Source organism: Glycine max, chromosome 8, assembly GCF_000004515.6.
Source record: "Glycine max cultivar Williams 82 chromosome 8, Glycine_max_v4.0, whole genome shotgun sequence".
NCBI lineage: Eukaryota > Viridiplantae > Streptophyta > Magnoliopsida > Fabales > Fabaceae > Glycine > Glycine max.
This window is the reverse complement of record NC_038244.2, coordinates 5,662,930-5,688,171: the sequence shown is the minus strand read 5'-3', so window position 1 is coordinate 5,688,171 and position 25,242 is coordinate 5,662,930. Positions and strand designations below refer to the sequence as shown.

General features: G+C 31.6%; 4 protein-coding genes across 8 annotated transcripts; 1 reads left to right on the top strand and 3 right to left on the bottom strand.

Annotated features, from left to right (window-relative positions):
- Positions 1–707: 707 nt before the first annotated feature.
- LOC100785702 (F-box/kelch-repeat protein At1g22040) lies at positions 708–7,466 on the bottom strand. 5 transcript variants are annotated; one of them, XM_003530998.4, is made up of 2 exons: positions 7,224–7,466; positions 708–2,413 (listed from the first exon to the last, which is right to left on the bottom strand). In XM_003530998.4, exon 2 carries the CDS (start codon positions 2,358–2,360, stop codon positions 915–917), a length of 1,446 nt encoding a protein of 481 aa, XP_003531046.1. In that variant the 5' UTR covers positions 2,361–2,413; positions 7,224–7,466; the 3' UTR covers positions 708–914. The 5 variants fall into 5 exon arrangements, with proteins under 5 accessions (XP_003531046.1, XP_006584988.1, XP_040873943.1 ...); XM_006584925.3 differs by having other exon boundaries at positions 708–2,416; positions 7,224–7,462; XM_041018009.1 differs by lacking the exon at positions 7,224–7,466 and adding an exon at positions 6,879–7,217.
- A 2,770-nt stretch (positions 7,467–10,236) lies between these two features.
- Positions 10,237–12,576, top strand: LOC100785162 (protein SODIUM POTASSIUM ROOT DEFECTIVE 3). The gene is made up of 3 exons (XM_003530997.5): positions 10,237–10,732; positions 11,728–11,803; positions 12,126–12,576. The coding sequence occupies exons 1-3, from the start codon at positions 10,427–10,429 to the stop codon at positions 12,248–12,250; spliced, it is 507 nt and encodes a 168-aa protein (XP_003531045.2). The 5' UTR covers positions 10,237–10,426; the 3' UTR covers positions 12,251–12,576.
- Positions 12,577–14,453: 1,877 nt separating this feature from the next.
- LOC100784637 (J domain-containing protein) lies at positions 14,454–15,256 on the bottom strand. Its single transcript, NM_001254697.2, has one exon. It carries the CDS (start codon positions 15,099–15,101, stop codon positions 14,514–14,516), a length of 588 nt encoding a protein of 195 aa, NP_001241626.1. The 5' UTR covers positions 15,102–15,256; the 3' UTR covers positions 14,454–14,513.
- A 3,156-nt stretch (positions 15,257–18,412) lies between these two features.
- LOC100784108 (non-specific lipid transfer protein GPI-anchored 31) lies at positions 18,413–20,772 on the bottom strand. The gene is made up of 3 exons (XM_003530995.5): positions 20,201–20,772; positions 19,469–19,495; positions 18,413–18,797 (listed from the first exon to the last, which is right to left on the bottom strand). The coding sequence occupies exons 1-3, from the start codon at positions 20,553–20,555 to the stop codon at positions 18,613–18,615; spliced, it is 567 nt and encodes a 188-aa protein (XP_003531043.1). The 5' UTR covers positions 20,556–20,772; the 3' UTR covers positions 18,413–18,612.
- Positions 20,773–25,242: the final 4,470 nt, after the last annotated feature.

The window sequence follows — 25,242 nt, the reverse complement described above, 5'->3', positions numbered from 1 at the left end:
CTTGAGTAGAAAGTTTGTTAAAAATAAGCTAATTTAATATTTTTTTATATAATTTATTAAAATAAGATGAAAAAAAGTTATAAAACAAAATTATATAAAAAGGTAAACAATATAAATTTGAAATTAGTTTAAAACTTATAAAATTATGACAATTTAAAGAAAAAGATTATGGAAAAAATAAATTATTATAGTAATTTTATAAAATTATTGTGCATATAAGTTCTGTTCAAATGAAATTGAATCAATTTCAAAATTGAATTCGAAATTTAAGTTATTCCAATAAAAAAACTAATTTATTTATTTTATTCAACTTTTACAATTTACATTGTATTAGAGGTTTTTTTGGCGTACTTTAGTATTTTTTCTATTTTTTATTTTTGGTGTAGAAAGGTTTACCAAAATTAACCTAGATGAGGAGCAACTACCCACGGGGATGTTCTAACACTGACAAAAACTAACAGTGGCTTTCACTGGATCAGTTTATTAATCATGTCATGTGACAATTTTGTGATCGACAAAAATGTACAGATAATGCTATTTCTCCAATTCGTAAATGCCAAATTGCGTAACAGACAAACTGAACTATCTTACGGACAACTAAGGTGAGTGGTAATTTACGAAGCTCGATTGATAAGAGGAAAAAAAAAAAGGAAACTATCAACCCGTTAAAGTATCATCAAGTGACCAAATGCTACAAAACGGTGATATACCCAACTTAATGTTGAAAACCTTCATTTATTTTGTAGTGTGTTTGAATGATGTTCTTGCTAACTATAGTTTTAATTGTGTTCTTGGTTACATATTATGAATAATTTGTAAAGGAAATCATTTACAATCATACCAACCAACAGAAATATACTCACAAATCATAACCACAAAAGGACTCTAAACCACCCCTGCCCCCATTTTTACTTTCATATTTTAAGGGATTGACAGTTAACTAGTTCAGCAGATCTACCACTCCTAGTTGCAAGAACCTTCCAAAATTCTCCCTGTGTTTCTGCAGAAGATTCAGCATCTTCACTGATCGAGTTATCTGGTGATGACAATATTGATTGAGAGAAAGCTGACTCAGCATGTTCATTTTGCATGTCAGCCTGCAACACTGTAATGTTGTGATTAGCATCTTTAGTTATTACATGAAGTTTTCCAAGTAAACCAGCCAAGAGATAAGGAGATTCCGATTCGGTGAAATCATGAATAGGAACATCTCCTGCTGCAACTTTCCAAGTATCACCTTCATAATCATATACCTTGATCTTTGCACTGTCAAGAGAATTTGAAGGATCAAGTGCATATAGATCATCATCGACCGTAACACTCAATTTCGTTCCAGCTTGCCTTGCAGGCCAGCCTTCACCCATACCAATTGGCATTTCAAGCCATGAATTTAAATTTGGATCATAAACTTCACCCCCAACATCAACAAAAAATGGCCAGCAATACAAACTCTGAGGAACAAATAACCTTCCTTTGTATGAAGCCATTCCTGTGGCAATAGGCTTGAGTAAGTCAGCCAAAAAAGCAGTTGGCAACACTTGAGCTCTTGCAAAAGGCATGCTAGGTAACAGGGACCACATGCCTGTATGAGGGTCATATACTTCTGCAGATTGCAGAGGGCTTAGTCCACCACGACCCCTAGTAACCCCTCCAACAACATAAAGCTTATTATTTAATATACCTGTCTTGCAATAGGCTCTGCCAACTGACATTGGACTAGCCTCAGCCCAAGAGTTTTTAATGGGATCATACTGCCAAACATATTTCATTGCTGAAGCTCTTGAAAATCCTCCTAATGCATAGATGCAACCATCAACAGCTCCTATGGAGCAACCACAAAAAGGCATCCAGTCCAGGGCATCTCTCCTCCCAAGCCAGCTCATTATGACATCAACAATTCGAATACTTGAACCCATCATGCTCCACATCCGAAGGGGAAAGGAAATCAAACCTTTCTTTGTTTCATCTTCAAACCCAACTTTTGGCATTGGCGGCAACTTTTGCCATCTTCTGGAAAGAGGGTCCAAGGCATACCATAAAAGCTTATCATCGTTGACCTTTGTCAAAATGTAGAGCCATTCCTCCATGCTTCCAAGCTCTTTTCTCACACAAAATAGTTCAGAACTAACAAAGGTTTCCTTCCAAGCACGACAAACTAACTTCAGATTCAAATAATAAATCCGAGGAACTCTAGCTAGAATCTGTATTGATATCTCATCAGGAAGGGACGGAATCAGTCTTGGGTTGTCCTCACAAGAGTTTGGTGACAACCTCTGTCTCTTGCAGGATTCACCTTGCAAGACCCCATGGGAATCATTCCGTCTAGTCTTTGAATTGTTTAGATTCAGTATATTCCCCATTAAAACCACTTCAAACCAAAACCAAGCAATCACATCAAACTTCCAAGATTAATCTGCTTCATAACATCATTACAAAACATGTCAGTACATTCCAAGAAATGCATTGATGAATTGAAATAATGGATTTATCTCAATAGGCATAAGCTTTTGACCAAAGCACGGCGTCCATTTCACAAGGATTTCCACAAGTAATCAATCAAATGGCAAAGAAATATTAGAATAGATGGATGCATAAGTTCTGAATATATAAGAGACTAAAGAGAGATAAGATAGGCCACATTACACATACAAATATATATATATATATATATATATATATATATATATATATAGAGAGAGAGAGAGAGAGAGAGACTGTGTAGAGTTACACAAATAAAGATGCTGAAACTATATTAACAAATGCTTAAAATTTAATTTAACATGTGTGAGCATTGTGTGCAGATTACAGAATATGAAATAGACTCAGAATTTTGAAAAGGAAAAATGAACTATATTGGCTGTTTTGTATACACTCAAAAAAATCAGGGGCTTAAGTCTCCATACCTCCACCTACCAACTAGCACAAACTATGATAATTGTTATGCATCCGTAATTTGTGTATTTAAATCACATCAATTATTTAATTTTCCTCACTTTTATTGCTTCTTTTGTGTCTAAACATTAGGAATTTAACATCTTTTGAGTTTTTTATCCAGTAGATGCTAAAGTTAGTAAATTTATAGTATTTTTGGTGGTATACTTTTTGTAGAGATACAACAGAAGGCATGGAAGAGAATTGAAGAACTAGAGAGTGGCACTCAGCGCGATAGCCTCGTTTAGCGCAAGAAGCCACATGGGAGGTCAGCCATGCAGGTGAGTTTAGTGCATGGTGCGCGCTTAGCTCGTGGTCACTTAAGCTAGCTGGACTTTCTGTGCCGCGCTCAGCGCACCATCTCACTTAACGCGCAGTCAATGTCGAAAAACATGATTGTGCTGTGTTTTAAGAAGAAAAAAAAGGAGGGAACAGATTCATATTCATTCTATTGGGCAACAGAGAGCTAGGGCACGACCAGTGGAGAGAGAGCCATTCATTTGGAGCATTCCACCTCCATTCTTCTCCATCTTCCTCCATTTTCTTCCACTTCCTTTGCCCCTTTTTGTATTTGTAAGTCTTTCATGACAATGAGAGGTTAAACCTCCCATTGTTGGGAGCTTACCAACCAAACATTCTTGATGTAATGATTCTAACTATCTATTTAATATTATTTCGATATTATTGTCTCTTTTTTGTGCTTATATTGTGTTTATGGCTTGATCATCCATGCTCATGTAGTGTTATAAGGTTTTGGCATTGGAAAATGTTTATTTCTTAAGAACTGAAAAAGAACATCTAGGTAATCCATCTCTAGGGATAGAATGGTGTTATTTAGCCTAAATTATGCATCTTCGTTCATAATGCAATTTGTCTGATTTAAGAGTATGCAAGTGAATGTAGGTAATAACTGAAATAATATTTAATAGAGAAAAATCATTAATGTTGCATCAAAAGTAGTTCTGGTAGGCCAAGCACCCAACATGTTTGTAATTCTGCATCAATTGTCACTTCACTGCTCCGAGTGTTTGTTTTCTCACCCTTGCACATGCTAGCTCTGTAGTTTAATTTATGGAAAATTTACATTTATGTGTCATCATGTTACAAACATTCGATTCAATTAATTAATTGTCTAAAATTGGACATATATAAACCCAAAGTACAGTCAAAGTCCCTGTGAACTCGACACTCGATTTTACCGTTTTAAATTACTACTTGGACTAATTGGTATACTTACCAAGGAGTTAATAGACTACAGAGAAATTTAAAGTAAACCAATTCTTTTATAACTACAATAGGAAATTTGTTTGAGATGGTGATGCTATTGGGAGCCTTATGATCAGCACAGAAATGCCAACTATCAACCAAAAACGGTTGACACAAATGATAGCGATTTGTGTCCCTTAACAAAATGGTTCAGTGTTCAAATCCTGATTGCCCCTTGGGTATGGAATAAATTGTGTTAGGAGGGGAATACCCATCTTGTATGCGCTCACGGTCCGCGACGAAGGTTAGTCACCGCTTCCGGCAGGGACTACAAAGAAATTTAAAGTAAACCAGTTCTTTTATAACTGCAATAAGAAATTTGTTAGGGATGGTGATGCTATTGGGAGCCCTATGATCAACGCAGAAATGCCAACTATCAACCAACAACGATTGACACAAATGATAGTGACTTGTGTCCCTTAACAAAGTGGTCCAGTGTTCAAATCCTGGTTGCCCCTTGGGTATGGAATAAATTGTGTTGGGAGGGGAATACCCATTTTGTGTGTGCTCACGGTCCGCGACGAAGGTTAGTCACTGCTTCCGGCGGGGACTACTTCGTACTATTACCATGGTCAGCTAAAGAAAATGCCAACTATCATGTTTTTTCTTGATCAAAATGAGTGGGCTTGAATAGGAACTAGTGCTAGGCCTAATCAAACCAGCAGCTAACATATTGGAACAAACTTTCAATATCTTGTTCATCATCCCTAAATCTACATAATAGGCTTCCCCTCACTCCTCAATTTTTTCCTAATGGCTTTTTAAGACGTAACCATACAAGACAGTTGGATCCCCCTTAATATTTATGACTTGCTCATCTTTGTATATTTCAATCAAGTAGTTTCTAAAATCAGCACTGAACTTACCCAAACTCGAGTCATTCATACCCCAAAATCACATCCACACCCATCAAATCAAATAAAAGAAATCCTAATCAATATTAAGGTTTGGTAACTGCAATTCAGCTCCCCAACGCACTTCTTGACTCCTCAAACACTGACCATTCTCATCTGTATAAAAAACCCAAGGTCCAAATCCGATTTTTGATCTTCCACCTTCCACACTAGCATCATTAGTGCATTCAAGCTTCTTGCACCCATCATTTTAACTTCAGTTTTAATTTCCTCTTCCAACCCATTCATAAACACCCTTCTCATTAACTCTTCATCTATGAAGCACAATGGAACAGAGAGAAGCTCAAACTGCTCCCTGTATTCCATGGCTGACCCCCCTATATTTCAAGCCAATTAAGTTCCCGCATGGATTCTCTGATGAAGATAACTGAAATTTACCCAAAACAACTCGTCAAAAAATCAGCCAAGTCATCATCACGGTCACCCTCGCAGGGCACAAGCAGCAGTTGCTTGCAGTTTGCACTTCATAGAGCCAAAGAGGAGGCAGCAGTGGCACAGGGTAGAGGTGGGGCAGTTGAGGTTGGCAGCAGCAAAGAGAACATAGGGTTGCTGAAGTGACAAGCATAGAAAGAGATGGAGTCACGTATGGACCTATGAAGGAGAAAAGGGAATTAGGGGTTTTTAAAAGCCAGGTCAAAGGGGATCTGACCCTGAAATCCAGGTCTTCTTGCCGCACTGGGGATCATCCCACAAGAAAAATTGCAACTCTATTCTGATCCCTCTCACGACAATCCCACAAGCGACACAGCACAAAACTCAACTCATACGATCCAACAATTTAACTTATGATCCTAACAATCAGGAACTCTAATAGCAAGCTGATAGGAACTACATTAATTACAGATTTGGTAAGGAAAACTCAGAGCTGGCTCTGACTACAAGAGAACTTCACAGCTCAAGTATAACAGAGAAACAAAAGAAAGAAATTTAATCATAGAAGGAAACTTTCTCTATCCCGTGGCACAAACCACCTACACTACTCCAGTGATTGCCTACCCTCCCCACCCTCCATCTCCTCATTCATATTCACTCCCCTAACCACTGATTTGAGCATCCCCCATTCTCCTGCCTAGCAACGACATGTCCTATTTGTAAGGATTTTCCACATCATTTCATATACAGCCCATATCTATCTTCTCCCTTCTACGATACACTTAAAAATAAGCAGACAAGCTAAGCAATGCAATGCATCATAGGCATATAAATGCGATAAATTAACTATAAGGTCTAACTTCTAACAAGTCCTTGTGTCACATGGCTAGAAAGCTAAAGAACCTCCACCCTGCCCAAAAAAAAAGTGAAGATAGAAACACATAACAAGTTACCAGAAATGTCATTGTATTTCCATTTTCCAAAACAAAACCACCTAACAGGCTTGTAATTGAAATTTGAAAAACCAAAGACCCAAATTTAAAAACATCACCATTCAGACAAATTCAACATACAAAAGAACACCAAAAATTTACCAGAAATAAGAATTCCATAAAGTCGGCAGCAGAAAAAGGGCTAAAGCAAAAATTGGTTTTACAAATAAAATCAGACAGAAAAAGGGAAATTAAGAAAAAATAAATCACTCACATCACATAGCAACGAAAGTGAAATAAGCATCTTATACTCCACTACACTAGAGAGTCTCCCTCCAGAAGAGAAATTAAGCACTAAAACAGCTCAAAGAACAGGAATACAATTCCCACATTTATACCCAGAAAAAACAAAATGCATACGTGTAAAATAAAAATAAAAAAGACCCAGAAGTCAATTAAGCACCTCACAAGTGAAACCACTTAGAAACTGATCGAAAAAATCGTAAATTTTGTTAAACACATGTTTGGGACCGAGGAAGGTACACGCATAACTCTGACACGTAATGGATCACAGACACAAAAGACTTGTTTAATCAAGCAATTGTTCCTTTTTTACATTAAAATAAAAAAATAGGGCCAAATTGCACACTAATAAATCCAAAAACAGCATTCGAGAGGTCAATAATTGAAGAAATCAAAATCGGTAAAAGTTAAAGGATAACAAACAGAGTGTCATTCATTGGAGAAACATAACCACAAAATCCCCCTAACCCCCCAAAAATAAAAATGAGCTCTGATGCAATAATACCAGAAATCGATTCCCACATGCAATCGCAGCTCAACACAATAGGTTCCACGAAAATTCTTAACCGGTGCTGCAACAGAGGAATGATGCAGAAGAAGAAGAGTTAGAGATAAAAATAACGACGCGAAAAAAAAATTAAATTGAAGACAATGAAATGAAATGAATGCACCGTCGAATTGCCCCCACGACGACTTCGAAGATGACAAGGACAAAATAAAAATGATAAAAATAAATTGTCACATAGCATGATTAGGAATTAGCATCATTGCTTTTTTTGCTTTTTAATAAATTAAATAAATGTTTGTTATTGTGTTTTTATAGTAAAATAAAACAAGAACTAGCATTATTTTTATTATTTACTTTGCAAAAAGAATTAAAATAAACAAATAAATGTGATGTATTTTTAATATATTATATACATTTTCTTTATTTTTATTTTCTTGAAAATAAAATAAAATAATAATCTAAGTTGAAGTAAAAATAAATATTTACAAGATGTAAAGATTTTGCATCATTAGTTTAAAAACTGTTTAAATATAAAAAGGAAAAAATAATATATCATAATGAGACTCATATAACATAGAAATTGTTTGAATTCTTTTGCTCGAATAAAATTATCTTTTTCGTCAAAAAATATATAATTGTTAAAAAGGAGTTTTAAAACTATAGCGAATAATTATCACGCCCGAAAATAGTTGTTACTTGTTAATATAGTTTTTCTGTGTCTCCTCAACACAAGTAAGGTCATTGCAATGAAATGACCATGCTCGTTTACACGGTTTAGACTTTAGACAACCTATATACTAATAATTTTTAGACACATGTGGCCCTTTCGATATGATTATTATTATTATTACTAGGTCTGTGCCTCTAAACTTTTTAAATAGTAATAAAAAAAGTTAAATACAGTTAAAAAAAATAACAGAATAAAAAAATAATATAAAAATAATGGAAAATTAATGTAAGTTAAAAGACAAATTTAAAATTTAAAAAATAGTTTAAGGATTAAATTGTCTAATCAAATATGTACAATGAAATAATTTTGATTATTAATAATTATAAATTAAAAAGTTACCATTACTTAAGGCCAAATGCCCAATGCAATTTGCCATTACTAATGGTACGACTTCGTCAATAATCTATTTGTTCATCAACAAAAAACCTTAACCAATACTTACATAAAAATTATCTAGCCACCATTTATACTCACAGATGTCAACATTCTATTAAATTCAGCTCTGTACTTCCTCTCTATTTTTTTCTAACTCACATGTTAATAAGAAGAAGAAGGGTTAAATTTTAGTTTTACTCATTTATTTTATTTAGTTGAGTATCTTGTTTTTTTTATAAAAAAATACTAGTCTTTTATCCTATTAACAAATTTAAAATAGTTCTTACCATCATAAAAGTGTGACTTTCATAGAGATATAAAATTGGTTTATAATATACAATAAAAAAAGGATAAACTGTAAATTTAAATCTCTCACTAACAAAAACTAACAAGCTAATAATTAATATTATCAATAAAAAAACTGTGACATCTATCATCGGAAAAGATGAGATTGAATATATGACGCGAAACGATATTAATTGGGTTCAAATTGATCATACAACTTTTAAAATAAACTTAAAACAATCATTCAGTTATTTAAATATATTGAAATTAACCTTTCAAACAATATTCAGATTGTTGAATGTGTAGTGGTGGATTCAAAATCCTGAATCGGTAAGGACAATTTATTTAAGGAAAATAAAATTAATAATAATTTTTATCATACATATAAATAAATGTATTTATATGTATAAATCATCGTGTGTAGGCATGGCAAGAAAACTTACCCGTTCAAATCCATCCTGACTTTGACGGGTAATACCCGAGTTGATTGGGTATGGGTTCAGGTTTGAATTTTCTCCGATAACCAAAAGTCTGGTATAGGATTACTACATTCGTCCCAACCCAGAATCCAGACCTGCCCCGCCACTTAATTTTTAGAATTTTTGCATAATTTAATCAAAAGGCCTAAAATTTTTGTTACTAGCTAATTTTATTTTAGAATTTTTACATAATTTAACATTTTTTTTTTAACGATTTTTGTTGACACATGCACTATAATAAATTTATTAATATATAAGTAGTTAAAAACAAATATTTAACAATCAATTTATTTTTTTTAAAATCAAATTTTTAATATTTTTTTTACAAAAAAATTATTTTTCTAGTTTCAATCGGGTACGGGATTGGTCGGGAATACCTGATACCCAACGGGTACGGGATGAGATAATAAATTTTAACCTTGTCAGATATCGGGTACGGGTATGGAAACATGTTGGAGAGTAAGGATCGAGAATTAGGGAGACAATATGTGTCCCCGCCCCGCCCCATTGTCTTGTCTAATCGTATGTGTGTATGATATTTCATTTATGTAATACACTTTTCTCAAATTAAGTTAATAAATTTTTTTGGGAAACATTCTAAATGAATTATTTGATGGATTTCATTTACCATCAAATGTAAATGCAGTCGAATATCTCAAGAAGTATTTAAAGGATGAAATAAATATCCAATATAACTAACAAAGTGATTGGACATGTGTTAGAAATTATGGTTGAATATATTGATGCTATCCGAATTCAATATTGAATATAAATAATTTTTAATCAAATTTTACTTACTTTTCTATTTAACTCTAGATTAATCTGGATCTATTTTCTTTAATGGATGTGAGGGGAAAAAATTTTATATAACTTTTGAAACTCAGTTTGATTATCCAGTAAAAATATTTTTTTTCTTTTTTTGTTAAAATAAACACAAACCCCATGTTAGTTATGTTTTTTTCCCTCTAATTTTCACCCTAATGAATCAACTTCTGTTTGATGAAGTCCTTTTCTTCATAGCAAAAGAAGGCTGTTGTCAATTTCTCTGCATTAATCAATGACAAGGACATGATTTTGGACACTTCCACGTCCTAGGTATATGCATAATAGATAAATTGCCAATAAGATATATTTCTACACTGGCAATAACCTATTTTGTTGGCTTATGACAGCATGTGTGTCACTTTCTCCTATTCTCTCCAAGTCAGAAAGCCAGCATTAGCATTGCAATAGTATAATATTTGCACACCAACCCCATCTTTTGTTGTTGCCTTCAAAGCTTCCACACTTTCTAGTTTCTACTCTTCATTTTGTGTTGTAGTAAGTAACTTATGACGAGCCTGAAAAGCAGTGAAAGGAAAATGATGAAAAGGGGTTTCATGTGCCACTCTCGGGCTTCAACAGCTGTGTGCATGAGTACTCGTGACCCTCGATCTGTAGTTGTGCCTAAGAAGCTTGAAAGAAGAGTGTTTCTTGATGATACAAGGTTGATCAACTATGCCAAGTACTCCAAACTTGTTGAGCCTCCAAGGTCTAGTCCAGTTCCAAAGATCAAGCTTAGAGGGCAGGAACAAGATCAAGCCAATAATGAACCTAGGGAATTTCAGAAAAAACAGACAGATAATAATGTCTTTCAGGTTTGTTAAGTTCACATATGTGTTCTTCTTCACTAGGTGTAGGCTTGATGCAAATGTCATTTTGGGATCAACATGTTTTTTTTTTAGTTTCTCTTACAAATATATGGAGTTTCAGACATTGCACTACTTCATGTTTTCTGTTTTCACAACACCAATTTATCATGGAAATGGAGTAAATCTTGCGTAGTAGTAGTTCAAAGTTTTAAATTTAAGTTGTTGAAACAATCAAACAATATACTTTCTTTATGTGACATAACTACATTTATCTGATAAACAAGAAAGCAATCAAAATAAAATAAGTCATAACTAAAACCAGGACCATAAAGAAGCTATGAAAGTAGAGTTTGGATAATGATGATTCATAAATGTTGGTATTGTTGGCTTTTCAGCTACAGCTGCTATGGGGTCAACACAACTCACTAGAGTCTGATCCATTTTTCCCGTTTAATTGATTATTAGTTAGATTCATTAAGAGCAATAGCTAGGACTATACCAACCACTAGTGTCAGGTGGATTCAGCAAGGAAACAAATGATCTCCATTATTTGTCTTCCTCATATTTGTCATTTGCATAGGTTTCAAGATGTCTCACATGCATATTACTTGACCGTGTCCCATGCATATTCCATAGAGAAAGCAGAATGATTATGTGATTTATGTCTTTTTTATGCAAATGGGAATTTTATTAGGCAATAAACATGAATGTGAATGGTGTTATCAGAGGACACGTCGTTTGATTTTGTCCCTTCTACATAAAATAAACCTTCTACATAAATGGTCTGTTTTTTTTCCTATATAGTTTGCCACCGAGGAAGGTATGTGTGTCTTACAGTTATATGGTCACACTCACATATTAAATTTTGAACGGAATAATGGAATCTCATATTCAAATCTCTTAAAGATTGTAAGTGACACGCACGCGATAAGAAAATGTTTTACACTTCACGTGTACTCTATCATATTTGAAATTTTATTATTGAAGAGTGTTAAATGCAGGTGGTTGTGATGCGGGTTGCAATTCATTGTCAAGGATGTGCTGGAAAGGTGAAAAAACATCTGTCTAAGATGGAAGGTATTCATCAAAACTAGTTACATACCCTTATTCACCGGGTAAAAGTAGGGAAAAAAAAGTAACACTTGAATAAATCATATATGTTTTGTATTCTAAAATAAATTTTATATATATATATATATATATATATATATATCATATATGTTCTAAGAACACTAGATTGCCCGCTTTAACTTATTTGTTGGAATTTCTGTTTTGTACTTGAGCAAATTTGGGGTTCAGCCAAATGAGTAAGTATCATAATTGAGGTTCCAACATTTTTTTTCTTTTGAGAAGAAAAAAAAGGTTCTGACATTTTTAAACATACAATTTCCAATTTCAGGAGTTACATCATTTAGTATAGACGTAGAATCTAAGAGGGTGACAGTGATGGGGCACATTTCACCAGTGGAAGTCCTTGAGAGTATTTCAAAGGTGAAAAGGGCAGAGTTCTGGACTGCTTGTTAAAAGCACTTCAGAGTACCTTATAAAGGGCAGCACAGAAGATGCAGAACTAGAGTCAAAAAAAGTTAGAAAATTGCCTTAGCAATCTCATTTGTTAACATCTTTGTATGGTGGTGGACCTGGTGGTCCTCAACACAATAAAACTAGGGAATGGGGTGGGTAGAAATCTGCTCAAGTGACTAGGTTCTGGTGGTGATGTTCAATGACAATTTAATGGTATCTACCCCCCTCCCCCCCCCGTTCCACTTTGCAATTTCTTTTTTTTCTTTTATGGCATTCTAATTATAGTTGCAATGCTTAAAACCACTGTGAGCAAAAGCTGTTTCACTTCTTGACTTTGGATTTTCTTTTTCGTCAAGTTATATTTTCCTATTTCCATAAAAGAATACCAAGAAAGATGACAAAATATAGGTGTCAGTCTCGGTTGTTTAATTTGTCTTATGTCAAATACAATAATCACTTGTGGTCATACGGCTAAATAGACTTGTCATACTTATTCACCAAGGACAACCTTGTTAGATTTTAGTATTATGTCATCAACATGAAACAAGGGTTTATGTGGCAATTGGTCTACAGTCTACAGATACCTTTTATTAATTTAAAGTTTTAGGCGTAGAACTCTTTTTTTAATATAGTGAAGTAGTTTTTCCTAAAGTACCAATAATATGGCCATCAAGTTGTTACTTAAGTAATGACTCATAAGATGGGTGAATTGGGGAAAGACATGAAGTGTAGTGTAATACTCAAAAGGCACTAATAATACAGTAAACCTTATGATTGACACGAATCATAACTGTGATAGGCCTTAAGTTTTCGAAGTTAACAGCCTCGAGTCTTAGGTATAACAGTGATTAGAGTCTCATTCAGCTCACCAATAGTAGAAGAATTCTCGAATGCCTCTTTTATCATTCTGCAAAAGGAAGGCTCCACAATATTCCACTGACTATGCTAAAAAAATACCAGTGTTTTCTTAAAAGAATATGAAATTGAGAACTCAAACCTGTTCATAAAACACGTTTAGCCTAAATTCTAAAACTCAATCCTATAATAATTAATTAATATTCAAGGCACGAATCTTGAACACCCCTTTTATCTTCCTCTACCATGTAATATTTCATCATCTTTTTATCTACTTTTAAGTAAGACTCATTGCCTTGTCATTCTTTTTGGTGAAGGAGATAGGAAAAATATTAAAAAAGAGGCAAATCAATACATTACTAGTAAAGGTGAGAGTATAGATGTCCCAGTCCACAGATAGATCTGCATAACTTGCAAGCCTCACAAACTTGGATCAGCTAAAACCTTTGCTATTAAATTGCAGGCCTACTTGAGTCCTTTTGTGAAAACGGGTTAAACAAGTTTAATTTACGAGTTCACATAGGAGACATTTTTGTTCAAGTTAAATAGGACCACTATAGACTACAAACCTCTTGTCTTGAGTATTTAATATAGATACTAGATGTATACCCAGAATTGGATTTCAAGATTATTGGTTAAGTTAAAACAATTCTACAATAGTTAACTCAATTTTTTTATATGTAAATAAAATCATATGGGACTAGACCAAATAATCCGTTAGTCCGCTCAGAAATCAAACGTATTTGCAAAAGAAAAAGTTTAACAGATATGCAGAGCAATTTGTGAATAGACCATTTAAATGTGAAATTATGCAGGTTCATTCAATATAAACTAATGCAAATACGGGTTATTCGAGTTGATCCATTCAATTCAGGGTTAGGCCAGTCCAATCCGCATGCTCACTTATATTTGCTGAAGTTTTGGATATTTGTGCTTTCTTACATATCTTCTACCAAGTGAACTAATTGAATTGTAGAAATTGAACTAGTAGTATGTGTGCTATCCTTACATGCCTCATTACCAAACCTTACAAATATAAGGACTTTTTTTGCCTAGACTAGAGGTATCTTCAACCGAAGGCAATCCTGTTTGAGTAAGGTAGGATTATTATGAGCGGCAAAACTCCTCCTCCATGTATTTAACCCAGTTACATATCCAAAATTCAAATCCGAGACCTCTGATTAAACTAAACAATCTCACATTAGTAGATTCACGTGTTTGATGTTTGGTGGTTGCGAATAGAAGAGATTGAACTTGCATCTAATATTTAAATCATGAAATAAAAATGATTGGCTTTGTATAGTATAAAGAATGGTAGAATAATTGAATTGGCTTTGTAGAGCATATATAGTTAAAACATGAAAGAATCAATCTATCTATTTCAACAAAAATACATGACTGAAGAAAATCAATTCCTGTCTCTCATGTTTTGTGTCCTCATTCTGCTACTACCCGATGATCCACCCTGACCCTTTTGTCCCATACGTCTACGAGACCTTGTCTTCAACTCAATCATTTGCTCCTGAAACCTACTTTCCCATCTCTCATGTTCACTACTAACACTCACACTTCCCCATCTCTCATGATGATCACTACTAACAGTACTCATCTCTGTGCTTCCCAAACCCAATTCACTGTCATACTCTTCTCGAAGCCTTGGATTGGACAAGGTCTTGTAAGCTGTGTTTAGCTGAACAAACATCCTCGTTGATTCCTCTTTCATGGAAGGATCATGGCACACATCAGGGTGGTACTGAAGAGCCATTGACCTATAAGCCCTCTTGATCTCATCCATTGTTGCACTTCCTGGACACACAGACAATATTTTGTACAAGTTTTCTTGGGTTAACGTTGCGGCTCTGCATGAAACACCACCAAACTTCACACTAGAAGCTCTTTGATGATGTTTACTTGAGAATTGAAACGGCTTGGACATGCTTAGGCTTGAACTTGAGCTTAAATATAAAACATTCATTGCTCTGATTTTTTTAATCATAAAAATGGAAGACAGATATCAGAAAGTTTACAATAACTCACTCACACACTTGCTGAATCAATTGAGCTAAACCTCCTTAGTATTTGCTCCGGTGAATTGTATTGTACCTAGCTAGCTATATTTGAAGTTTGATCTATGAGAAATTGAGAATGAGTATGGAAAACGGATATGGAATTCACTTATATTTATATCTGTGATGGACTGAGAAGGAACCTAGATGTTGCTATGAAGAAACCTGGATGGTGCTTTGAACACGTGCTACTACTTATTATTTTATGTTGATTATTTTGTATGTATATTGGTGGACGTACGTTGAATTTTCAAAGAAAATTAAAGTATTGGGTTAGGAATAAGACTTTTCTGGACAAGCCCATATCATCATACGGAAGATAGGTATGATTAATGTATAAAATATGAATAACAATTAAAAATGTAAAGGTAGTAGCTAGCAACCATGCTTGATTGGTACCAGTCAATGTGCGTGTTTATTTCTGAATTAGTGAATTTGGTATAGTCGACTGGTAGGGTCAAAGGTGAGCACTTTTTATTTATTTTTTTATATATCAAAGGTGTGCATTTCAGTTGGATAAAGTAGTCCAGCTTGCATTTTCCTAGTGAACAACATGATAGAGACAGAAACTGTGTCGTATGGCTGCAATAAGGGTACAATAATGAACCAAGTTTGAGTGAAACTACCTCGATTAAATTGGATTGGTTAGTTGAGTTGAATATAGTTGTACATTTTAACAAAAAATTGAAAGAAATATAAATTAGGGAAAAATAAGAAGAAAAAAGTTTATTCTTGAAAATTAGTTACTTTTCAGCATATATATAGGGAAGCCAATGCTCCTGCCTCCTGCTGATTATTTGGCTAACATGGGTCATCAAAGGAGATTTTAGCATCTACTTTTGTCATGTTTTTGGTTCTGCTCTAGCTTCCCAATGGGCCACCTTTAGTATTGCCCAAACCAAATAATAGATTTTTCTTAGAAAATAAATTTGAATCGAACTAAATAAATTCCTTCCAGAAAAATAAATCTGAATCGAAATTAAAAAGATGTGTAAAATTTACCCTATATTAGGGTAGTATTTATGTTTAACATGTACAATATTTTATTTCTTAATGTTATGTATTAATTGGGCTTACATTATGGCTGTGTCTAAGGCTTATGTGCTAGGTTTTGTCAAAAAAAAAAAAAAAATGGCTCATGTGCTAGGTGTATGTCTATGCAAATATTTCTTGAGAGTTAGAATGTCTTATGTATGTTATGTATGAATTGGGCATGATAAAATCACCATTAACTTCAGCGTTAAAAATATATTTTAAAGATTTTTTTAACTGAGCATTTCTCAGTCGATCTAGAGTTAAGGCACAAATCCCTCTAAATACGAAGATTAAAAACAAGATTATTTGTCATCTATATCATACTATTTTGCTCTTCTTTTAAAATATTTCATCTCTAATTTACAACATCTTAACTGTCCTACAATAACATTACCACAATTAAAAGACCTAGAAATTGGTCCACTTAGAATACTCTTCAGTTAGTACAGTACAAAAATTCAGTCAAATTCAACACTCGTACTCATAAATTTATCATGTAAAGTAAAGTTGTAACAACTATAACAGCCAAAAGCATTTCGAAAACAAGCATAGTGTCTTCAAATCCATTGCTTAAAATACCAATAAATTAACTAATAATAATACTACAAATAAGTACTTCAAAATTTCATTAATTCAACAACTCAAATAAATGTTCTCATCGAGTAAATAAAGTATACAAATTTTTTTATAAACTTTTAAAATTAGTTGATACTTTATGAAATAAATTTAATTTAATGTACAATAGACCTTTTAAAAATATAAGTAAAGCTGTAAGCATGCATAACAAAAATGATTGATTTATCTATAAAAAAATATATGCACATTATTGATAATATCAACATATTTAATAGTTAGATTAATAAAACAATATATACAAATTAAGAATTATTAAAAAAAAAAACTTGATTCCTTCTCGGAGAGAGGAAAGATTAAATTATTTTAAGAATAACTTTTAATTAATTCTCATTTAACTATTTCTTTTCTTGAAATCTAACAAATAAAATTAATTATTCTTTAGAATCATTAGATTTAAGAAAATAAATGTACAAGTGCAGAAGTTGTTAGATACTTTCTTTCTCTATGACCTACCTATATTTTCTTGTTCTTATCCTTAGTGTTTGACCTTCATCTTTTATATGTCCATAGAGGTAAGCACCAACATAGTTATTCCTACATCCCACAAGTACTTGTAAATATATTTTGATGCTCAGGTTAGAATAGTGCACTAAAAAGCAATGTAAGAGAATGAGTGTTAGAATAGTGCACTAAGAAGTAATGTAAGAGAATGAGAATGAGTGTGTGTTTGAATGAACGTTGATAAAATTGATTTTGAATGAAATAGATTTTAAATAAAATTGATTTTGAAGTAATATGATTTATATTTGGATGTTTTATTATAAAATTAAGAGTAAGTTTCAATCCAAAACTTTGAATCTAATAAAAAAAATTTAAAGTTACTTCAACTTAAAATCATTTATAAATTCAAGATCAATTTTGAATTATCTTTTAACCAAACATGTAAAAATATATCTAAAAATAATTTCAAATTCAGAATCAATTTCAAAACCAAGGATGCCCTGAATATCATACACTTTAAGGCTCAATTTAGAATGGTGCACTAATAATGCAGTGCAGCAATTTCTTCTGTTAAAGCTTTGCGAAAAGAAAAAATCCTGCACTGCATTGGCTTTCTTTTTATCAAGCACGCGCCGAAAAGCTACAAACAGATCAATACAACAATGCCTTTCTGCCCATATAAAGGGTCGCCGCATGGCAGCAATGATTTGCAAAGCTTCTAAAGGTCATAATCTCTACAGCACAAAAAGGCAATACCAGTTGGTAGAGCAAAGTATTTTGCTTTTAGCAAACTTCAGTTTAAAAAGTACAAACCAGAACACAGTAATAATTTTAAGCTTATTCTGCGCTTAAAATTATTAGCTTTTGAGCTTATTCTGCGATTAAAATTAAACAAGGAACTAGGACCCATCATCATGAGGGTATCCCCTAGTTAATAATTTTGCAAAGAGGGTTTGGTTGTTGTGACTATGAAAACCATGATTGAAAAGAAGTCTCCAGCACTAACTGGTAGTGCTCATACACCATAGCATGTCGCTCCTTGTGACATTGGCACATGTACTTATTATTATCAATTGTCAACAAAGAAGGGGAAAAAAACAATAGTAGTAATATAATATGGCGACTCAAATTGTTATAATAAATAGACTCATATATAATATAATGAAAATGCGGGTACAACCTCTAAATAGGTTCAAGTCACTCCCAAAATGAATGGTATCTACTTCAAAGTCAAACATAGAATAGAAGGAGCTCCAATGGTAAGAAAACACCAAAATAATAATCCCTCATGGCACCTCTCTCTACTCTTAAAATGGAACGAAACTCCTCTCAGAAGCCTGAGAATGTGGCTACCAATATGCCAAGAAGCAAGGACCCAGCAGAAATTGGGAATAATGCTGATGCTGTGTTCCCTTGGGCTGGTGCTGGTGCTGGAGATATCTCATTTACAGGACCATTAGTTGAAGCATCTGCTTGTTGAGGAGATGGAGAAGCTTGTGGAGAGAGGCCTCCAGCTATAAAAATAATAATAATAAAAATATTCAATTAGAAGCACCAGTAATTTCCTAGTCTAACCGGTTATCAAAATGGTCTAGATTTTTCATAGAATTAAAATGAAGTATCAATGCTTAAACAGTACAAGAGGAAACTATAATTATATAAGATATTGATAATAACTTCTGGTTTTCAAATTTTATATTTCTTTGCATCATCTTTAAGTCCTTACATTTCAGAATTAAAAAAGAAAATATAAGTCTTGTTGTCTCCAAAGTCCGTATAATAGAAACATACGTAGAAAATCAGATCGCTCTCAATATAGTCAAATGCATACAAAATAAATCCTAAGCGGTTAAACGATAGCAGCGTGGCAATAAGTCCATATCTCTGTAAATTATCGAGAATTCTTTAAGCCGGCAATATCATTAGCATAATGATAAGAAACAGACCGTTAAAATAAACAGCTATGATATAATTATTATTTACTTTAAATTATCCACAGCAAAAGAAATAAACAAAACCACAAAATCAGATATGGCTCTTATTTATTGAAGTTCAATTATGGGGCAGAAAAAGACAAAACATGTGACCCTTTTCGTAATTTGAAAGGAAATTCTAACATGAAAAAACACATCAAAATTTGTATACAGCAAAGTAGAAAAAGAGTACGGTAAGTGGTAAAACATACCAGGAGCAGCAGCAGGCGTTTCAGACACTGCAAAAAAAAAAAAGAAAAAAGAATACAGTTACTGACCTAAAACAAAGGGAGAAGGCTGATGTGTGAAAATTAAGACCAATATCCAAAATCAAATGTACACATACACACATAAAAATTCAGGGCACCCCATGTACCACCATTAGTAGAGTGTGATGTTTCAAAAAAATAAGACAAATAAAAATAATAGACATAAAAAAATAATGATGAATCCTATTATTAATAATTATTATTTCAGTATATTTCTCACTAGTAACACAGAAATCGCATGAAAATGAAAGACAACGTGTGATCCATCCATCTCATACATCATGCATAAAAAATGAAAATTTTCATAACACAACAGAGTAAAAAACCAAACTTTATGCATAAATGTTCTCACAGGAACATGAAAAAACATTAAAAAGAAAACTTCCACCAACACAACAGTCTAAAACAACAAACTTGATCCATAAACGTTCTCGCAGGCACCAACAAGTCGTTGGAAGGAACGGCTGATACTTGATTCAAGATTCAGTTTCCTTAAACAAGATCTTGATTCAAGGATAAAAAAAAGTAGGAGAACCCCACTAAAATTAATCAGATTTTCTGACGAAGAACGAAGATTAATCATCAACGAAAAACAACGAATACTTGGTGACAACAGCATCATAAAAACATTGAAAACAAAGGAGGAAAGTTTAGTAGTAATAGTAATAGACTGACATCCACAGTTGGTGGCAGAAGGAGCAGAAACTTTGCAGGCGGCGGGGAGAGAGGTGGCCTTGGTGACATTCAAAACGACGCCGAACTGAGCGCTGCTCTTGAAAGCCTCGCAGAGGCACGCCGGAGCAGTTTTGAGAACAGATTTCAAACCGGAGCAGCATGTGCCCTCTGGCTTGGTGACGGTGCTACCGTTGGTGACGAAGGACAAGCAGTCGGCCATGGTGAGGACGAGGTTGGTGCAGTCCACGGAGGGCGCTGGCGCGTGAGGGGAGGATGCTGATGCGCTATGGGTTAGATCAACGGCGCACAGGGCCACCGCGAGAACCAACGCAATGAGGGTCAATTTTGATGCCATTTTTGGGTTGGGGAGAGAGAAAGGGAGTGGGAACTGAAAAGTGAATGTGAAACACTGAACTGAACTGAAATTGGGGTGTTGGTTAAATAATGGAGAGAGAGACCAAGTGTAATTGTGTAAATAACGTGTTCCGTTCTGGAATATCTTAAAACCATGGGCTTTCTACTTTGAAGATAGGAAGGAAGTACCATTGAAAATCTTTTTACTAAAAAAAAAAAAAAGTACCATAGGACTGGAGTAAGAATGTGTTTGATGGAGCAGAAAAAAGTGGATTTCAATAATTTTCTTGAATTAAAATAAAATGTAAAAAGATAAATATTATATTAATTTATTGTTATTTTTTTCACTTTCTTTCTCTTCAAACAAACAATTGACTATTTTATGATTTTGTGTTCGGTTGAATCCATGAGTTCTATCACTTCTATGAGGGATTCATAGTTTTATATTTATTTTAATTTAAATACGTTTTTCTACTTTTATCCTTTTAACTAAACTCAACATTAAATGTGTAATATTTAGTTGGAATAAAAAAAAATGCTCTAGTCTTTAAAATGTAATAGTTTCATGTTGTTATTATGTTCAAGTATTAATTTAATATTAAGTTGTATTTTTAATATTAAAAATGTTATATTTTTTTAGATATTTAGAGATTAAATTAAAAATTTTATTCTTTCATTAACTAAATTATTATTGATTTACAAGTTTAGGGACAAAAATAATTATTTACTTCACAAATATTTGTTGAATAAATTGGGAGAAAAATAACAATAAAGTAGAAATATTATTTTATAATATGAGAAATCTTAATCTCATTACTATCTAGTATATTTTTAAACATGTTTTCTATTATTAGCTAAATTTTATTAAGAGAAATATAAGTTTAGTGGATTTTATTATTTAATGATTTTTTAATTGTATAGTATTTATTGAATTGAGTGGATTAAATTTAATAGAGTGTGCTAAAATAATATTAAGAAAATGTATCGTTAGTATATTTTTTAAATATTTATCTTTTGAATAATAAAAATTATTTTGTAGTATAATGTATTGAATGTTGGTTCAATAATAAATTATACATTTATACTACAAGATTGATGCTTTACCGGATTTTTTGAAAAGCATTTGAAAAAAATTGAAAAGTTTTCAACTTTGCGAGAGTTATGGGGGAGATAGAGGGGTGCTTTTTTAAAAGGAGGTGCGGAGGGGGAGTTACATTACCACGTGGTCATGGCATTGAGTGGGGTGCAAAAAGCAAGTAAGCACATGTCATCTTCACCTCTTCCACAAAAGTTTATTAGAGTAGAATCTTTTTTGTCATACACTCATACTCCTCTTCAAATTGATCACTAACAATTAAAATATAGTAAAAGAGAATTTTTTATTTTTTTTACTGCAAAAGTGAAATAACTTTGAAAAATTTATAAGAACAATGAAAATACAAGAATAGAAAAATGTACTGTAATTTATTTAAATTTATTTATAGTTGATGAATGGTATGGTGCTTGATGCCAAAGAGTTATGCGACGTAGAAAGACGCTGGAGAAGATTTTTCTTAATGCGTTATGCCTTTTGAAATTGACCTTATTTAATTTAATTTTGAATACTATTTTTTATTTATGTTTAATTATTTATTTATAATTAATATACAGGTAATTAATATTTTATTGTATTATTATGTTTATGTAATTAATATTTTATATAAAATTTTGTATTCATAACCATTTAGTTTATAATAAATATATTATGTAATCATCAGTTTTATATAATTTATATAATATATAATTAATATTTTATATAAGTTTTAATTATTTTATATTTATTATATTATACAATTAATTTAATATATAATTAATATTTTATTTAATTTTATTTATTCATATGTTTAATTATTATTTAATTCCTATAATTTCATCATTTGTACTTTTTAATCTTATAGTTTACATTTTAATTTTGGTCTTGAAAGTAGTTTTTTAATTATTATAATTTACATTTTAATTCTCTCTTAGTCCCTATATTTTGAAAGTGATTTTTTAGTCTTTATAATTTACATTTTAATTCATTTTTAGTCCTTACTATCAAATCATGAATAATATTATCAATTATAATTAACTATAAAAATATTAGCAAGTAATTTGTAACTAATTTATCGCAAAATAATTTGTGATAAAAAATTAGTTGATAATTTATTACTAATTTGTAGCTAATTATTTTAATTTTTTTATAGTAAAGACTAAAAGATAATTAAAATACAAATTATATACACTAAAAATATCAGATTTAAACTATAGAAACTAAAAAAATATTAAAATATAAACTATAAAAATTAAGAATATCACTTTTAAATTATATAAATTAAAAGATAATTAAAATATAAACTATAGGACCTAAAAAATTACTTTCAAAGGATTAAAATGTACGAATAGTGAAATTACAAAAAAAATAATAATAATTTAGTCTTAAGCAAAATATCACCCCTTCTCATGTCTTTAGATGTTTAAGATTAATATAAATATATTAACAAAATTATTAATAGAAATTCAATATTACTATCATATTTAGACTAACACGTCTTTGTTTGATTCCTTAATCTTTGATGCATGGTAGTGGTGAGATATTAAAAATGGATTTATTTAAAAATAAATTATCAATTAAACTTTAAAATTTCAAAACATATTATTTTGAGATAAAAAAAAGGTTAAACGCCTAAATATATAGAAAGGTGGTAGTAAAAGAAAAGTCACGTGATATAATAACTATTGTTTAATTGATCAATTCTGGTATAACATGACAAAAATAAAGCCCACTTTTATAAGGTGTTTCAAAATAACCTCATTTTAGTAATTTACTTTTAATTTTGCATCAGCTTAGTCAATTAGTTTGTGGTATGTTACAAAAAAAAAAAGAATAGTTAGTGGTACTCTCTGATGGCTTCGCGTAATGTGGAATATAACACTAGATTAATTATATCAATTAATTTAATTTTAAAATCATAAAATATTATTTTATTTTTAAAATCCACGAGAATTATTTATTTCTCAAATCTGAAAAGTAAAATTTGAGAATTAGATCTTATCTGGCAACTTTATTTTCATAGATAAAATTTGCTTTCACTAGGATTGGATTTTGAATTTTTCTTTTTTGTGGAAGTGTGGTCAAGTTCGGGAACCTCAACCTTTACTATGCCTAAAGATTGGTGAAAGAACCTCTTTATCGTAATGTCAGGATTAAATTACACGAACCATGCAAGATTTTTAAAAGTCGCATAACATTCATTTTGAGTTCTGTAGTTTCTATACAGGTGAATTTACTGAGGAAAAAAAATCATGTCTTAAATTAAGAAAAAAATCACAAAATCGAAAATAATACTCCCTTTGTTTTAAAATAACGATCTTTTAAGATTGTGACACAATGATTAAAAAACATTTAAGTGATACAAACTTATAATAAAATATCCTTAATTTTTTAACTATTTTGTCATATATTATCCCACTAACAATCAACAACAATACATTTTAGGTTAAAATATAAATGATCCTTAACTTATTTTTAGTTTTAAATTGATCTCCTAACTTTTATAAATTCTAAAATAGTTCATTTACTTGTTTAATTCACGACAAATTAGTTATTTTAAAAAATTATTTGTTTTTTAATTTTTGGTACAATTTTAAATATGTTTTTATTGATTCAACACGTGATTTTTTTTGTCACATTAGATCATCTACTAAAGACTATGAAAATCAATTAAGGTTCGAATTAAAAAAAACATAAAAAGTAAGTTTTACAAACAACTAAAAAGTTATTGTCACATTCTTTTCTTTTCTTATTACTTATGATACTCTTTTTTCATATGATTTTTACTATATTTATGATTTTTTTTCAAACATTAATTAATTTATATAGTTTTATATAAGTAAATTTAATAGAATAAGTTTCAGATCTTAAATAAATAAATAAGTTGAAAATCATATTCAAAAATAAAATAAAAATGTATCATTTTTTAAATTTATAATTATTATAAATTAAAAAAGTAAGGAGATCATTTAAGAATTTATAAAAGTTAGAAAACCAATTTACAATAAAAAAATAAGATAAGAGACCATTGTTATATTTTAGTCTATATTTTACTATATATTCATCAACTTATTTTTATGACAAATATCTCTTTAAGATGCAAGTCTTAATTGATCTTCGAAAAATAATTTTAAAAAAATTAAAAGGACTATTATTTTGAAAAAAAAATTAAAAAGATCATTATTTTGGAAGAAGGAAATAAGAGTTTGAGAAGGACAACATTAATTTAAATATGATACTTAAAAGATCAAAATAATTTTTTTACAAAATAAATTTTAATTAAAAAAAAACAAATCATATTTATCTTTTTTTATGATTAGGACTTATTATACCCGTATCTCTTCCTTAAAATCTATTACTTTTTGTGAGATGACCTACACTAGTTGGAAAAGAAGTAAACGTTTAGTCTCCACTGCTTTCCAAAATTGAGTAATGCGATCCATTAATTGTGCAAGAAATGGCGAGAATCTACGAAGTCCTGACCCCAATTTTCAATGTGAACAAGGAACAAGGCAAAAGACACCGAGGCATTTCAAGCATTAATAATGAGGCATATATATACCCTTGTTTGCCACCTTCAACTTCGACCACTTTGGATCCAACGACGGACGAAGAG